General features: G+C 44.9%; 1 protein-coding gene and 1 pseudogene across 1 annotated transcript in view; one reads left to right on the top strand and one right to left on the bottom strand.

The window, feature by feature from the left end:
- Nucleotides 1-11,915, top strand: part of SNX29 (sorting nexin 29) — a 353,151-nt gene that overhangs the window by 12,637 nt on the left and 328,599 nt on the right. Inside the window, exon 4 of the mRNA XM_014544165.1 lies at nucleotides 1,896-1,985. Coding sequence (XP_014399651.1) covers nucleotides 1,967-1,985 — 19 coding nt within the window. The 5' untranslated portion in view covers nucleotides 1,896-1,966. The remainder of the gene's footprint in view (nucleotides 1-1,895; nucleotides 1,986-11,915) is intronic.
- On the bottom strand, nucleotides 4,751-6,157 carry LOC102246766 (annotated as a pseudogene).

Here is an 11,915-nt window from a genome sequence, read left to right as displayed (position 1 = left end):
CCGCCGCTTCAGCTGCACACTTCGCCCCTCGTCCCCGCGTCCCGCTCCCAGACCCCCGTCCCAGCGCTCCCGGTTTCCTGACCCCGTGTAACCAACCCGTTTCTTGCCCTGGTCACCTGCAGTTCTCGGGCGTCCCGCGCCCAGGCACTCCTAGTCCCCTGACTCCTTGACCATCACTTAAAAGCAGCCCTCCGACACCTGTACCCCCGTCCGCCAGCCCTTCCCAGCCCTCCGACCCTGTGCCCAGTTACCGGACCCCAGTTCTCAGACCTCCTGTGTCTCAGCTCCAACTCACTCGTAGACTTCCTGAGTCCCAGTCCCAGCTCAGGCTCCCCCTGCGCCCCAGTCATCCGCGCACTCAGGCCCTCGGTCTCCAGCCTCTCCAGCCTCCGCACAGGCTGAGCGTCCTCTCCAAACACGTAGTTTGCTGACCCCTGCACCCCGTGTCCCCGAAGCTCCAGGTCCGCAGAGGACTGGGAATTCTCCAGCCTCTTTGTTTTCCCGGCCCCTCTTATTCCTCTGCCCCCGGTGCTTTGCTGTTCCAGTCACCAGCTGTTCCCAGTTACTTTGTTTCCCGCTTTGGTCCTTGGTTCTTACCTTTTTTTTTTTTTTTAATACTCCAGCCCTTTCATTTTCTTAGATCATTTGAGATCTCCCTTGCCCTGTCCTGCAAGCCGTCCCTTGTGCAATGTTGAGCTCGTCGGGGGACCATTGCTTGCCCTGCCCAGTCCACCCCTCTCCCTCCTACAAGAGGAGAAGGCTGGTGGGGAGGTTGAGAGGGGGAGGCAGTTTCCTGGGAGATAGTCCTCAGTGTTTCTGAAGTTTAGTCCTGAGACTTGGCCGGGGATTCTCAGTCGTTTCCTCTGTTATTGTTTTGGTGCTAAGTCATTCCTGGGTGTTGCATGTGGAGATGGGAGTGGCTCTGGGAAGTCTCTCAGCTCACCCTGACTGGGATCTGGATTCACTTAGGAGGACGCGCCTACCCTCCTTCTGCCTGGTTTCTCTTCACTGAAAAGTCCAGCCCTAGCGCTAGCCCCTTCACCCAGGCATTTTCTGGAGGTCAAGAGTGGGCAAGGCTAAGGCAATATATCTCTTTTCATTTTTAACTTTTAAATGAGCTCTGTGGATTGTTTTCCAAGTTAGGTGCTTTTGTTTTTGTTAATTCAAGAGTAAGATTTGTGAAATTGATGGTCCTAATGAGGGAACTGGGGATGGGGGGGGGGAGGGGAGGATTTTCTGGGAGACAGTCCATTTTCTGGGTCCAGAGTGAATGAATTTTGGTTTAATTAAACTTTCTGGTCCTTGAACATTAGTAATACCACAACACAGATGTGATGAGCTGGTGTCCACCCAGGAGGTAATATAGTCTGGAGTAAGTGCAGGCCCTGGAACTAGACAGCCTGGGCTGAAATCCTGGTCCTGCCACATAAAGCTGTGTGGTTTAAATAGAGTAAGTTGCTTGATCATTCTGGAAGTCCTAGCAAAATGGGGATACATAATGGTACCTGTCTCTAGGCTTGTTGCAATGACCAAATAACATTACTCAGGTGACATGATTGGTACTATGCCTCTCCATGGTATGTAGTCAGGAAATTAGAGCTGTTATTGTTGTTTCCATAAGGACATGGGGCTCAAGTGGGGTTGCTTTGTGGCCCAGTTCTGGGCCCTAAAAAGCTCTTCCTTTTATTGTGACCAAGGAGGCTCTGTCTCAGGCTCACAGTTCTGCCTTTCTCAGAGGAGTAAGTGAAATTGACCGGCCAGGGGAAATGAATCAATGTATCTTTTAAGGAGCAACTTAATATCAAAGATCAGTTTTAAAATGTAATTAAAAAATAATTAGGTCTAAGGCCAAACAAAAGGAAACCAACAAATGTTTTTTTTTTTTTTTTTTAAAGGAAAAAGCATTAAGAATGAAAGCCTTCTTTTGGAAAGATTGTAATTGAGGCAGAAAAAGTGGTTGCTGAGGATGGCAGGGGAAGTCCAAGGTACTTTCAATCGTTTCTTTTTTTTAAAGTAAAACTATTTCCTCAAATTGTAAATAATACATATACAGGTTTCCATCAATCATTTCTTGAGACTACAGCTGAAAGAGGGTTTTCCCAACTGTGGGATTGATAATTGGCACACAACAAAATAACATGACATGGAAATATTTTCTTTCTTCTGTTCTTTTTATTAATAGAAATTTTCAAACATCAGGGAAGTGGGCAGAATAGTTTAATGAGCAATTATCAACTCATGACCACTTCACCTATTTACTTTCTACCTCTCTCCCTAGTTTGTTTTGAAGCAAATCCTACAAATTGTATCATTTCACCAGTAAGTATTTTAATATGTATCTCTAAAATACAGGTACTCCGCCTTAGCTGGTTTTGCTCAGTGGATAGAGCATCGGCCTGCAGATTGAAGGGTCCCAGGTTCGATTCCGGCAAGGGCACATGCCTGGGTTGTGGGCTCGATCCCCAGCAGGAGGCAGCTGATCAGTGATTCTCATCATTGATGTTTTTATCTCTCTCTCCCTCTCCTTCTCTGTCTGAAATCAATAAAAATATATTAAGAAAAATCCAAAAAAATACAGGTACTCCTTTAAAAACACAATTCCATTTCCATATCTATGAGAATTAGTATTAATATCAGATACTCAATGTTCAAATTTCCATACTTGCTTTGTAATTCTATTTTATAGAATTATATTAAATATTTTTTAAAACCCAGGATCTAAATAAGGTTTAAACAATGAAAATTGGTTTGTCTTGTAAATCTTAGGTCTCTCTCTAATTTTTTAAAAAATATATATTTTATTGATTTTTTACAGAGAGGAAAGGAGAGGGATAGAGAGTTTGAAACATCGATGAGAGAGAAACATCGATCAGCTGCCTCCTGCACACCTACTACTGGGGATGTGCCGCAACCAAGGTACATGCCCTTGACCGGAATCGAACCTGGGACTCCCCAGTCTGCAGGCTGATGCTCTATCCACTGAGCCAAACCGGTTAGGGCTCTCTCTAATGTTTAAGTTTGTTATTTTTTTAGTGTTCAGTATATTCACAGAGTTCTGCAAACATCATCATAATCAATTTTAGAACATTTTCATTACTCCCAAAAAAAACCCTGTACCCATTAGCAGCCATTCCTCATTCTCCCTCCCTTAAGCCCCAGGCAATCACTAATCTATTTTCTCTCTCTCTCTCTGGACTTCCTATTCTGAATATTTCATATAAATTAATCATACAACATGTGGCCTTTTGTGTCTGGCTGTTTGCATGAAGTATGTTTTCAAGGTTCATAATGTAGCATAATATCTGTACTTCATTTCTTTTTGTGGCTGAATAATATTCCATTATATGGATATGGCAATTTTTTGTGTGTGCATTAAAAGGAGAGACTATTCAGATGAATAGTTTGCAAACCAGAGAAGTGCAGCCATGGGCAGAAACTGAAGGTGCATTCCACTGAGACAAAGGGGAGGCCCACTTATATAAAATGCCCACAGTGGTCACTGATTGGTCCATTTTTATGCAAATGAGAAATCCAAATTTGCAGTTTAATTGGTCCAAATAGCACTGTCCTAATAAGTCGGAATTGCACATCCTGGTTGGTTGTTACGGATCTACTGATTGATTGGTCAGTAAAGGTGCAAATAAGGCTATAGCTGTTCAGCTCTAATTGGATGGGGCAGGTTTCGGCCCATTGGCCAAAGTACCATCCCAGGAACTCCTTTATAAGTCCAGCTCTGCTGACAGACACACAGTGCAGGAGGCTGGCCCCTCAGTCTGTGGCTTTTCCCTGAGATGCAAGACACATGTATGGCCTCTGTCAGTAACGGCTGCTAGACTCTGGTTCTGAATTTGGACCCAATTAATTGCTAGGAAGTCCTTTTTGGCAGGTATATTCCTTCTCGGGGTCAACAGTTATAATACAAATAGTGAATATTTATTGAGTGCTTAGTCTGTCAGGCACTAAGCTTCATCTGGATTACATTTTTAAATCCTTTCAAAAACATTATGAGGTAGTTATATTGTAATCCATCATTTACAAATGATAAAACTGGAGCATTGAAAGGTGAATAACTTGCCAAAATTTACACACCCAGCATTTAAAATGGAGTGTCATGTAGGTGTCAGAGGGAAGCAGTAAGGCGGAGATGTCCCATGCAAGTGTGGGTCACATAAAACAGCAGCAGAGCTCTTTGTGGACTTTAGGTCTTAAATCCAGGTATGTACAGAGCTTTCAAGCCTGTTGGCGAGAGCGGCACGGCTTATTACATTGTTAGGAAGGTTTAGAGCAGCGGTTGTCAACCTGTGGGTCGCGACCCCTTTGGGTGTCAAACGACCCTTTCACAGGGGTCGCCTAAGACCATCGGAAAACACATATAATTACATATTGTTTTTGTGATTAATCACTATGCTTTAATTATGTTCAATTTGTAACAATGAAATTGGGGGTCACCACAACATGAGGAACTGTATTAAAGGGTCATGGCATTAGGAAGGTTGAGAACCACTGGTTTAGAGCCATCTGAAAGAGAATAAATAAGAGGATGGACTAGTAACCAGGAAGAGGTAAAGAAACCGAAGGGAAAGCAATAGCTTAAAAAACCTGTTAAGTTTCCTCTTAGGGTGTGTCCGTACCACAGGTCAGTATTTGTTCCAAAACACCTTGAGCGGAGACCGGAAGAAAAGCATTTCCCAGTCTTCACCTGCTCCACAGGATGTGGCCAGCGAACTGGAAAACTTGCACATAGCAAGGATTAGACTAGCTTGACCACGCTGTGAATCTCCTGATGGCACATGAGGTTATAGTGTCGATGAAGGCTTTTCCACATTTACTGCACTGGGGAGGCTGCTCCCCGTAGGGCTTCTCTGGTGCTCCATGCGAAAGGAGTGAGGAGCACCGACTGTAACTCTTCCAGCATTGGCTGCACTGATGAGGCTTCTCTCCCCTGTGGGTCCTCTGGTCCTGGATGAGGCTGGCACTCTGACTGAAGGCCTTCCCATGCTCCTCACAGTGGTCCGATTCCTTGGTGATTAAAAAGGCCAGCACTCTGCCAGAAGGTTTTCCCACACTCGTTACCTTCACAGGGTCTTTCTCCAGTGTGACTTCTTTGATGTTGAATGAGACCTGAGCTCTGAGCGAAGCTCTTCCCACATTCATCACATTCGTGTTGTCTTTCTCCTACGGGGTTTCCCCAGGGCCCTTCTATCAGAGCCTTATGCTCACCAGCTTCTCCATGCTGGGCATCCTGGTGTGACACCTCCCAGCTCTCTCCATAAAACATTTTCCTATGTCGCTCCACTATCTCAGGACTGTTTCCTTCGCACCACTCTCCTTCCTTAGTCCTGGTCAGTCTATCTGTCTCTCCAACAGGGCGGGACTCCTGAGCCTGGCTCCCATGTGAGCTGGGGCTCCCCAGGCAGGGACTGAAGGCTCAGTGATGCCTGCTCCCCTGGAGCCACTGTTTCTCTTCTTTTTATTAAATATATTTTTATTGATTTCACAGAGGAAGGGAGAGGGAGAGAGAGACTGAAACATCAGTGATGAGAGAGAATCATGATTGGCTGCCTCCTTCACGCCCCCTATTGGGGATTGAGCCCACAACCCGGGCATGTGCCCTGATGGCGAATTGAACTGGAGAATCGAACCGTGACCTCCTTGTTCATAGGTCCACACCCAACCATTGAGCCACCACGCCGGGTGTCAGTGTCTGTGTCTGCAGGCTGCCATTTCATGTTGTAGTTCATTGAGCTCTTTCTCCAGATCCTCCAGCAAAATCATCGCCTGCTCCCCACTCAGTGGGTGCTGCTCTTGCACCCAGGCCTTGGATATGCCACATTTTGCTTATTCCTTCATGAGTTGATGGACATTTTGAATAATGCTGCAGTGAACACTCGCGTACAAGGTTTTGTGTGGGGATATGTTTTCATTTTCCTTGGGTGTACACCTAAGAGTGGAACTACTGGGTCCATTTGAGGAACTGTCAGACTTTTCCAAGGTGGCTGCACCGTTCTTCTTTCCCACCAGCACTGCGTGAAGAAGGTTCTGGTTTCTGCACAGTCTGCCATTCTAGTGGAACTGTCAGACTTTTCCAAGGTGGCTGCACCGTTCTCCTTTCCCACCAGCACTGCGTGAAGGTTCTGGTTTCTGCACAGTCTGCCATTGTAGCGGCTGTGAAGTGGTGTCTCTTTGTGGTTTTGATTTGCAGTTCCCTAATGACTAATGGTGTTGAACATTGCTTCATGTGCTTATTGGCCACTTGTATATCTTCTTTGGAGAAATGTCTGGTGAGAGTCTTTGTCCATTTTTAATAGGTTGTTTTCCTTTCTGTTGAGCTATAAGAATTCTGTATAATCTGGATATAGGTCCTTTATCAGATATGTTGTTTATAAACATTTCCCCCCCTTTTATGGGTTGTTTATTCCCTTTCCTGATGGTATCCTTTGAAGCACAGTCTTTTTTTTTTTAAACTACAGATTTCCCTTTCATATCTCTCTCTTTCACCCCTTGCAATTTTTGTTGAAGGAAGCATTTTATCCTGTAAGGTTTCTTTGCAGGATTTTGCTGATTACATCCTTTTGGTGTGGTTTGATGTGTTTCTCAGTCTCTTGTATATCCTATAAATTGGCAATTAGAATCTGCTGTATTTTGAGTTAGGAATGTTTGAGTGGAGTTTGAAGTCAGATAGGTTCAAGGCCAAATACATTAAGTGCAAATAACCAGGAAGTGGAATGGCTCTAGGAAATGCATATACAAAATAAGTGGGTATCATGAGGCCAGAAACAAATAAGATGACCATTAATTGGGGGTGTGGATAAATGTATGTGGTATGATCACATGATGGAAAACCTCAGAGACGTTAAAAGGAAAAAAATGGACTTATACACATCATTAACATTAACGTTTTCTAAAGAAAAGGAGAGTGTAGAATTATACCTAAAATATGTACCTTGATGCACATCAATACATGCACAGAAAACTGTTTTTGGATTTATATGTGTATGTAGAAGTAAGAAAATTGTTAGGGTGATAGTGGCCATTATTTATTTGTTTTTCTGTAAAAAATAGTAGGGAAGAATACTTGATTATCAGCCCCTGCTAGCTAAGGAATTTGATTTTCAGATAATACTTTTGCTGTTATTGGGAAAGTAAACTTGTAGGGTCAGAAAGGCATGGTTCTCAAGCATTGTTTTTTGTAAGTCCTTGATGTTCTTTTCAAACAGTAACTATTCTGTAAAGAATTCTTAAGTTAGAAACACGCTGAAACCCCCAGTTCAAGGATGGGGAAAGCCAGACCCAGAGAAGTCAGATAATTGGTGGAACAGACAAGCTCTAAGGGCTTCTTGATACACCAGAGTTTGGGTTTAGTGGGTAATTTGCTGCTGATCTTGCCGGATGTTTATGCACATTTTGGCAGCTTCTTCTTATTTTCTGGAATGTCGAAGGTCATGGTTTCCTCTTTGGCATTGACTGGGTCATCTCCAGCAGTGGCTTGGATTTGGAATAAAGAATAAGCTGAGCCCTGGCTGGGTTTGCTCAGTGGTTAGCGTGTGAACTGTAGGATTGAGGGTTTGATTCCCGGTCAAGTGCATGTACCTATCTCGGTTGCAGGCTCAGTCCCCAGTCCCCGGCCTGGGTCAAGGGCAAATGTGGGAGGCAACCAATCAATCTCTCTCTCTCTCTCTCTCTCTCTCTCTCTCTCCCTTTTTCCTTTCCCCCTCTCCCCCCCTCCCAAATCCCCGCTCCTCCCTCCCTTCCACTCTCTCTAAAAATCAATGAAGAAATATCCTTGGGTGAGGACTAAAAAAAAAAAAAGAATAAGCTGAAAACTGAGTGAATGGAAAAAGGAATATTAGTGGTTTTCAATCAAAGCAGGAAAAGTGATGGTATCACACTTTCTTTTGTCCTTGTTGAAGGCACTGGGTTGGTTTGGCAGTTAGTAAGAAGTAAGGGCTCCACCACCAGCAGATTATCTCCTTTGAGAGCAAGTGGCAATAGACATTTGACATTGACATTGACCATATTGACATGGACTCTCCTGCTTCCTGTTGCATGACTGCCTGGGTAACCAATAGAAGTCAAATTCTCAGAGCTCTTAAAATATGGAACTAAAATCTAAGATTTTACGGGCTTCCATGAATTCTGGCAGTGTGGACATAATTCCAGATAAAGCACCTTCCCTCCTGCCTGCCAACATCTTGTCTGTACATATGCTCTGCATTCTCCACAGGTGAGCGCGCCCCTGAGGGGTGTGCACATTTTATTGTTTTGTATAAATCACAGATATGCAAGCAGTGTACAAACAGAGGTAAAATATATCTGTGGCACTAAAATTTTCATGGAGGGGGCAGGGGGTGATAAGAAAAAAGTCCCTAAGGGAGAAAGTAATAATAATTAAAAAAAGGTTGCAAAACACCTATATAGGTTGAAGTAATTTACCTTTATCATATAAATTTGCTTTTGTTTTTACCCTTAACATTTCTGGATAAAACTTCAACATGTTGCTATCTGGTCTTCATATTGTTCACTTTTATGAACTTCATAATCTATCATTAATCCATCATCTTGCATGTAGCATAATTTTAAAAAATATATTTTTATTGATTGCAGAGAGGAAAGGAGAGGGAGAGAGAGAAACATCAATGATGAGAGAGAATCATTGATCTGCTGCCTCCTGTATACCCCAACTGGGGATCAAGCCCGCAACCCAGGCCTGTGCAACCTTGGTTGCATGGTTACAGCATCCGCCCCATGCACTGAAGGGATGTGGGTTCAATATTCCCGGTCAAGGGCATGTACTTGGGTTGAAGGTTCAATCCCCAGTCGGTAGGGCTTTATGCAGAGGCAACCAATTGATGTGTGTCTTTCTCCTTCCTCCTCCCTCCTTTTCCTTCCCCTCCCTCCTTTCCCTCCTCCCTCCCTCCCTTCCCTCCCTCTCTCCCTCCCTCTTTCCTTCCCTCCCTCCCTCTCTCCTTTCTTTCCACTCTCTCTAAAAAACAATGGGAAAAAAATCCTTGGGTGAGGATAAACAACAAAAATAAAGCTACCCATAAGAGTGAGGGCTCTAGTGGCAGCAGAGCCAGGCCAGAAACCCAGATTTTCAGGGTTCAACATTCAGGAGACATTTATTTGATGACAGTTTAGTGCATCTTCTGTCACTTAGCAAAGGGCTGTACTGTTGATGTCTGTTGAAACGAATTGAACGAACTGCCAAAAAATGTTTTGTTGGAGTAGTGGTTGTGTTAACCAGGACTCTCCAGTGGCATGTGGCAGAAGCTTATTTCAGCACAGTGGGGATTTAAGGTGTCTTATAATGACCCTGGCTGGGTGGCTTACTTGGTTGAAGTGCCATCCCGTATACCAAAAAGTGGCAGGTTCCATCCCAGGTTGGAGTGTGTACAGGTGGCAGACGATCAGTGGTTTTTTTTTTGCCCTTCCTCTCTCTCTAAAATAAGTAAAAACACCCCTGACTGGTTTGGCTCAGTGGATAGAGCGCCGGCCTGCGGACTGAAGGGTCCCAGGTTCGATTTCGGTCAAGGGCATGTACCTTGGTTGTGGGCACATCCCCAGTAGGGGGTGTGCAGGAGGCAGCTGATCAATGTTTCTCTCTCATTGATGTTTCTAACTCTTTATCCCTCTCCCTTCTTCTCTGTAAAAAAAAAATCAATACAATATATTTAAAAAAAATAAAATAAGTAAAAACATATCCTTGGGTGAGAATGAATGAATGAATGAGTGAATGAATAGATAAATAAATAAATGAAGTGTCTTATAATGGACACTGAACCAGATGGACTCAGGTGCTTAGAGAATCATCAGGACAACCTTTCTGTCCAGTTCACAGCTCTACCTTTTTCTCCGTTGGCTTCAGATTCAGGCAGCCTCTCCTCTGTGGAGGCAAGATGACTACCAGCAGCTCTTGGGTCACATCCTACAATGTAACAACACCCAAGCAAAGAGTGGACCTCTTTCCCAATGGCTCCGGCACAAGTCCTGGGCTGACTCACAGCAGTCTGGCTGGCCATGTGGTCATCCTGGACCCTACCACTGTGGCTCTGGTTAGCTAGGTCTAGATCTCATGCCCAGTCCAGGGCCCAACGGTGCATCTGACTTATTTTCTGGATAGGTATGGGGCGGGGCGGGGGGGGGGGGGACGTCTAGGAAGTCATTTGGTCTGGCCCTGCCAAGGCATTAAGAGTGAGTTAATTAAATGTTTGATCAAATATAGCAGGCTAATTTTTAAGTTGATAATTTTGTATGGCCCACAAATGATGTCATAAATATCTAAATGGGCCTGGCCAGCGTGGCTCAGTGGTTGAGTGTTGACCTATGTACCAGGAGGTCACGGTTCAATTCCCGATCAGGGCACATGCCTGGGTTTCTGGTTTGATCCCCAGTGTGGGTCATGCAGGAGGCAGCTGATCAATGATTCTCTCTCATCATTGATGTTTCTATCTCTCTCTCCCTCCCTCTCCTTCTCCCTTCCTCTTTGAAATTAAAAAAACCCCCCCACAAAAAACACATATATATCCAAATGGCCTTTGGAAGAAAAAAGGTTCCCACCCTTGGGATAGAGGACAAATTGAAGGGGGAGGGCTGTAGTAATTTTGAATGGGGTAATCAGGGTAGACCTCACAGGGAAGGTGGTATCTGAACAAACCTGAGGGAAGGGAGAGTGATTCCTTTTTTTTTTTTTTTTCTCCTGGGCAGCTGGAAGGGGTAAAAACTGCCTTTTACTGAGGTAGGAAAAGCTGTGAGAGGAGCAGGTGTGGGTGTGGGGTGTAGCAGTGTGAAGCCTCCAGGGGGAGTGAGGACCTATTCCTTGGGCCTGATTTCTGCTTGCCCATCCAGGAGCCTCCAGAGGCCTGGCATAGTACTTCCTCTGACCACTCGGCAGCACCCTGCTGGGCCTGTGTTCCCAGCTTCCTGCAGGGAACCTTGCCCATTCCCATCTGATTTTTCCTTGCCTGCATCTGCATATCTTGGAATTTGCTCTTCCCCATCTTAAAAAAAAAGTGAAGACCCAAAATGACATTAAAGACTATTGTGAAAACAGAACATACATATACATATGCCTTCTTTGCACATTAAATATTTACATTTTTAGGTATTCTACTTCTTTTATTAGAAATTATTAAAATATTTTTATTGATTTCAGAGAGAAAGAGAGAGGGAGAGAGAGCTAGAAACATCAATGATGAGAGGGAATCATTGATCGGCTGCCTCCTGCACATCCCCCACTGGGGCTTGAGCCCACAACCTGGGCATATGCCCTGATTGGGAATCGAACCGTGACCTCCTGGCTCATAGGTTTATGCTCAACCACTGAACCACACTGGCAAATACTGTATTTGTTCAAAGCATATGCATTTTATGTAATTGCATTGAGTCTACATTTGAATCAGTGTTTTCAGTGAGTAATGTAGTTTGATAGTTGTTTGTCTGGAAAAATATGTAATACTAGAGGCCCGGCGCACAGATTTGTGCACCGATGGGGTCCCTCGGCCTGGTCTGGGCCCTCTTGCAATCCGGGACCCGACCCTGGCTGGGGAAGGACTGTGGGAGGGCTCCAGGGCATGTCCGGCCTGTCTTGCCCAGTCCCGATGGGCCGGACCCCAGCAGCAAGCTAACTACCGGTCAGAATGTCTGCCCCCTGGTGGTCAATGCATGTCATAGCGACTGGTTGAACGGTTGAACAGTCAGACACTTATCCGTACATCAAAAATCTATATATATATATAAAGCCAAGCGGCCAGAACACTGGAATGACTGGAATGACCACAATGACCTGTCGCTATGACACGCATGTGGTGGCCAACCAGCCCTATTGGACCCCCCAACCTCCCTCGATCCCTCCCCCCTGCTGGCCCCTCCCCCGATCAGCCCCATCCATCCAGATCAGGGGCAGGGCCAGTTGGCTA

The sequence above is a fragment of the Myotis brandtii genome, unplaced genomic scaffold, assembly GCF_000412655.1.
Source record: "Myotis brandtii unplaced genomic scaffold, ASM41265v1 scaffold355, whole genome shotgun sequence".
NCBI lineage: Eukaryota > Metazoa > Chordata > Mammalia > Chiroptera > Vespertilionidae > Myotis > Myotis brandtii.
The sequence above is the reverse complement of the archived record's forward strand: the minus strand, read 5'-3'. Positions and strand labels throughout refer to the sequence as shown.